General features: G+C 36.3%; 1 protein-coding gene across 2 annotated transcripts; it reads left to right on the plus strand.

Annotated features, from left to right (window-relative positions):
- The first annotated feature begins 603 nt into the window (after positions 1–603).
- On the plus strand, positions 604–3,067 carry gemin7 (gem (nuclear organelle) associated protein 7). 2 transcript variants are annotated; one of them, XM_035679363.1, is made up of 2 exons: positions 604–663; positions 2,008–3,067. In XM_035679363.1, exon 2 carries the CDS (start codon positions 2,019–2,021, stop codon positions 2,403–2,405), a length of 387 nt encoding a protein of 128 aa, XP_035535256.1. In that variant the 5' UTR covers positions 604–663; positions 2,008–2,018; the 3' UTR covers positions 2,406–3,067. The 2 variants fall into 2 exon arrangements, with proteins under 2 accessions (XP_035535256.1, XP_035535257.1); XM_035679364.1 differs by lacking the exon at positions 604–663 and adding an exon at positions 716–885.
- The last annotated feature ends 2,187 nt before the right edge of the window (positions 3,068–5,254 follow it).

Raw genomic sequence — 5,254 nt, forward strand, 5'->3', positions numbered from 1 at the left:
TGAGTGATCAAAAAATTAGAACTTACAACCTAAATCCCCAAAATATGTTATATTTATATATATATATACTATTCTATATATTATATATTATATTACTTTGTATATATGTGTTATGGCATGCCATTGAATTTATTCTTTGATATTTGAAATGAATTCTTGAATATATTGGAAATACCTTGATATATTGAAATGATTCTTTGAAATATATGGAAATGAAATTCTTTTGAATATATTTAATGAACTAATTCAAGAATTCATTCAATAATATTCAAGATTTCATTTCCATATATTCAAGAATGTTGCATTTCATCCACTTTGTAGTGGTAAAACACACATATCCAACGATATGTGGTTTTCTTGAATTGGTCTTGCCATTATTAGTATATTATTATTAGATGAATAAAAGGATAAAAAAAAATGAAAAAATTTTCATATAGAAATTTCTTGGTTTAATTATGGATAAATAATAAGTTTATTAAATGTGCTTGTTATTGGTGGAAATGGTGTGAGGGGATGAAGAAAAAATTTTGCAATCTCCGGAGCAGAAGGTGGCGGTAAAGCACCAAAAAGCGGGATGCCAACCGTCGTAAAACAAGAAGACGAGGAAGACAGACTTCGCGCCTGCGTACTACAGCTGATGTTGTGAACTGGAGGGAACAGTCAGTAAGTGTATAAATACACAATAATGGAGTTTAATGAAACTTGAATGCATCTTTAATGATACTGCTGTGATGAAGAAAGCGTGTTTTGTGGTTATATTGTGTTTAAATTAACGTAATACCAGCTTTTATCAGTTATCTGAGCACTAGCAGCGCGGTCTCCTCAAGTTACTAACTTCAAGCAGAGTCAACCATCCTTGAACATAAAGTGAAACCACTCACTCTGGTAACATGTCTTTGGTTTGATATTAGTTCACTTAAAGGTCGAACAGCAGTACAGAAGTTCAAGCTACCGCTGAGGAATAACATGCAGTTTATGGTAACTTGAACCCTACATGAAGCTGCTGTTGTAGGGCACAAAATTCAACCAGAAAAAGGTTTTAAGAAATTAAGTCTTTACACGCACTAATGTATTAAGGTTAAATCTTGGTTTTCTATGTTTTTTTTTTTGATGCTGTTAAACGTGTTTGTATTAGTAATGTTTGTAGAGATTACCTATAATTTACAGGTATGCATCTAATATACTAAACATCTAATGATACAAAACAGAACATCCTCACATGGGAGAAGCTGGAACCTCGTTTGAATTTAGCTTGATAAGTGACTTAAACAATGAATTGATGATTCAAATTGTTAAATCGACTAATCAATTAAATGTTTGCTTCAAGGTGATGATGTATGTTCATCAGGGAAAGAAAAAGGTGACAGAGAATAGGCAATTTATTAGGTACACTGAGGACGTTTCCACACTACATCTTCATTGAATATATATACTCTGCACGATATGGTAAAAACATTATATTGCGCTTATTTTGACAGATAGTGATATGCGATATGATTCACGATTAGCGTGGGAATTATCATTTTTGCATCACAAATTTAATTCTCACTGTTAAACCTTTTAAAACCACAATGATGTGAAATGCGTTGGGGTCTGCAGCACTACAGTACTTCATCATAATGCTGTTTTGTCACACATTTGACCTTTTTATCAAAATTAATTGCAGCTTCTGCAATTTGCAATTTAGATAATATTTCTGTTAACTGTGTAAATGTAATTATTATAATAAGCTCCACCTTACTAAGAAAGATGTTCAGCTACATCTCTTTCGACATAATGTCAAAACTTCATAATTGTACTTAATTGTCTTTTTTTGGAGCATCTGTTTACATTTTTATTTTGAGATTATAATACATTTTGAGGATTTATAGTATATTAATTGTTTGTAACTGATTCACAGAAAACAAAATTCTTATTCTGTAATTTCTAATTTAAGTCTTTCTTTATAGTATTATATTGTCTAGCTAGTATTAACGGTTGTTGTTCTTCTTTAACATGTATTGGCAGAAAGAGTTACCATGACAACGCCGGTATCTGTGCTCCGCCTGCCAAAAGGACCCGACCCCAACAGCCGCGGATTTGACCCCAAATCGCCCCGCTTCATCGCCCTCTGTCGCACCTCCATTCCCACTTCTGCCGCGTCAGAGTCGGACGCTGAGCAGCTGCAGGAAGAGCAGCACGCTCGATCTGTGCTGCGAGAGACTTTCCTCCGATGCCTCCTCTCCATCACCAACAAGAAGGTCCAGTTTCGTTTGCACGAGAAGGTGAAGGTGGAGGCCACGTTTGGAGCGTCTGACATCGACGTGCTGAACTTTCAGGTGTCGGACCTGCACACTCCCATCGGGGTGCAAAAGGAGGCGCTGATCAGGTGTCAGGATGTGATTTCGTTCACTTTTGATGTATGAACACCGGAAGCTTGTTTATTTGGAATAAGAAGCACTGCAATGAGGCTCATTTGTTGTTCCAAGTGAGCTCTGTTTTCACACTCTGTAAGATAGTTCATAAAAATTCTTGTTTTGTTGCTGAACAGTGCGGTTGGACAGCCGTTTTCAATTTCTGTCTGTGTTGTTCAGCCCATCGTACTGCCCTCTGTGACTTTATTCAGATATCAAACCCTGACAAGCAATACCTCTCTTTGAGCACAAGAGGGAGCCCTAAGCCTGTGTTTCAAACACCTGTTCCAGAGCTTTGCACCAGAGTCAGGTGATACTATTGAGAGGATCAAATATCAGAAGGCCAAAATAATGTGATGCTAATGTGATTATTTCTTTCAGCTGTAACAGTTTTAATTAGTTAAGAAAGATATAACACTTTATGGTACATGATATTTAACCTTACATCTCGGTTTATCACTATGTCGCCCATTCTTATTATTATTCTTTGGCGAGATGCAGAAAGAGGTTAATGCTGCTCTGGTGCTCAAGTTGACAAGTTTTATCTTTTCTCATTTAATTCTGTAAGTGAGGCAAATGAAACATTGCACTTTAAATGTTCTTTTGAGTTTGTTTTGTATTCTGTTTGTAAAATATGATCGAGACATTGTTCCAAATAAATGTTTTTGGCAAATTATAAATTTCTGAGAATGATTGTTGTTGCTTAAGAAAACACCTCTGCATTCATCAGAATTTCATAATCATTTTGAAAATGTGAAAAGAAAAGGAGCAATAGTTGTCATATCTAATATCTCTGTCAGCAGTTTGAGCAGGTTAGTGTTTGTATTTCATCAGAGGTTTACAATTAGAGCTGCAAACGGTTGAAATAAGTGATTAGTTGATCGATCAAATTTTAATCAGCTGTTTTGATGATCGATTAATCTTTTGAATCACTTTCAATATCCAATTATTTGATGGTTTCAGGTTCTCAAATGTAAGAATTTGCTCCACTTCCTTCTCTTGTAAATTGTGATGACCATTTTTGTATTGTGTTTTATAGACCAAGTTATTAATTGATTGATTGAGGAAAAAATCTGCATAATGAAAATAGTCGTTGATGTAGATGCAGCCGTATTAACAATAATGGCAAACGTTTAAATGTCAATGCTCTCGCTGTACAGTCAGTCAGTTGGGTAATACTTTACTTTAGGTCCTTAGCATGACTAAGCACAATATAAACACTGAATAAATAGTTTCTAACACACTACAGTGTTGTAAGCAGAAGTGTTTATTAATGTTTGTCAACAACTGGGCTGTAACTCCTGATAATGAATGACACATTGCAATGATATAAAATACTGGACCTTCATAGGAGTCGTAAAAATAATTATTTACATTTATTAAATGTTTGTATACTGCTTATAAAGTGTTACAGTCTGCTGAAGGGCCCTTGAGAAAGACCTTCCTGCTCCAGGTCTGCTGTACTGTATAACATTAAGGTTATACTTACAATGAATGAATGATATATGACAAGAGGAAAGTCTTATGTCAGATATTTGGAGTATGGTGGCTGTCACTGTGGGCAGCAGGGTGTTGCAGTAATGTGGGAACTGACTTGCAGCTGATGGAGTCATGGTCATGCACCTGTGTCAGCAAATAGCCGCCCTGCTGAAGGGCCCTTGAGAAAGACCTTCCTGCTCCAGGTCTGCTGTACTGTTGTTGACTCTGACCTCTGACCTGTCTGCAAGTGGAGCTATCGTGAAGGTTCCCTGATGGGATCATTTAAAGTAATTCACTGTTATGAATTACATTCTTGAATGAATCCTTAATCATAATTATCAATCACACTTCAGTCGAGTCGTTTTTGGCCAACATGGAGGCTTATTTGCTATTTACTCGTGCTGATACTGCGGGAAAAGCCCCCTGGTAAAAGATCAGACATATACCTTGAGTTTGCCAAATTATTCAGTCTAATCTAATAATTCAGTCAAAATATTATTTATTATCAAAGTGAAAGTTCATCCTTGAGACTGAAAACAATCGTTTGACAAAAAAAAACTTTAACTCAAGGTAAAAGCTACAGCAATGGAACCATACATTAAGATTTTTCTTTGTCATATTATGTATGACAAAGAAAATTGTATGTAATCCTTCAAGTAATATTCTAGTTATTTTCATGTCTCTTTAAGACCATCTTGCTTTTTGACTAGTTTTTGCCTGTTTGTAGTCATTTGATTGTCTTTTCAACAAGAAATGTTGAGTCACTTGAAATAGAGGTTCTGAGCTAGATGCCCCTTGACCCCTTTGGGCCCCTGGGCCTGTGCCCAGTCGGCTCGTCCAGCAATGCATCCATGAATGCAGAACTTCATTAATATCTGAACCAGTAAACCCCTCCCACCAGAATTAACTATAAATAAATGTTGTTTTCAGTCACAGATCCAAAACATTTATAGAGCGAGTTATTAACCTGAATCAAAGTAATAGGCTCTCAAATATATTGAGGTCTTAGATGGATCAGGTGCACATCAGATCATTTTTCCTGAATGGTTGGGTACTCTAACACAGCCAACACTGAGCCTACAGTCTGATGGCAGCACGTATAATAATTAGTTATTCAAATCCTTGGTCATAGATATAATACAGAAGAGCGGGATTCATCATTGTTTAGCACCACCCTCAGGGGAGGAGGAGGAGTGGGTATCAATACTATTTAATCTTCCTAAAAGGTGTATTTTGCAAGTTCTCAATAAGTCATTTTATTTGAGTGCCATTAGGCGGTCGTGCTGTGCCTGTGTCTCTTTTTGTACCTGAATTATCTGACCACTCAGTGGAGACAGTCATCAATGAGGCAGTGACTCATCCTCCCCCTCTCTCTCTCTCTC

This window comes from Morone saxatilis, unplaced genomic scaffold, assembly GCF_004916995.1.
Source record: "Morone saxatilis isolate NCDOM2014 unplaced genomic scaffold, NCSU_SB_2.0 Contig8, whole genome shotgun sequence".
In the NCBI taxonomy this organism is placed as follows: domain Eukaryota; kingdom Metazoa; phylum Chordata; class Actinopteri; family Moronidae; genus Morone; species Morone saxatilis.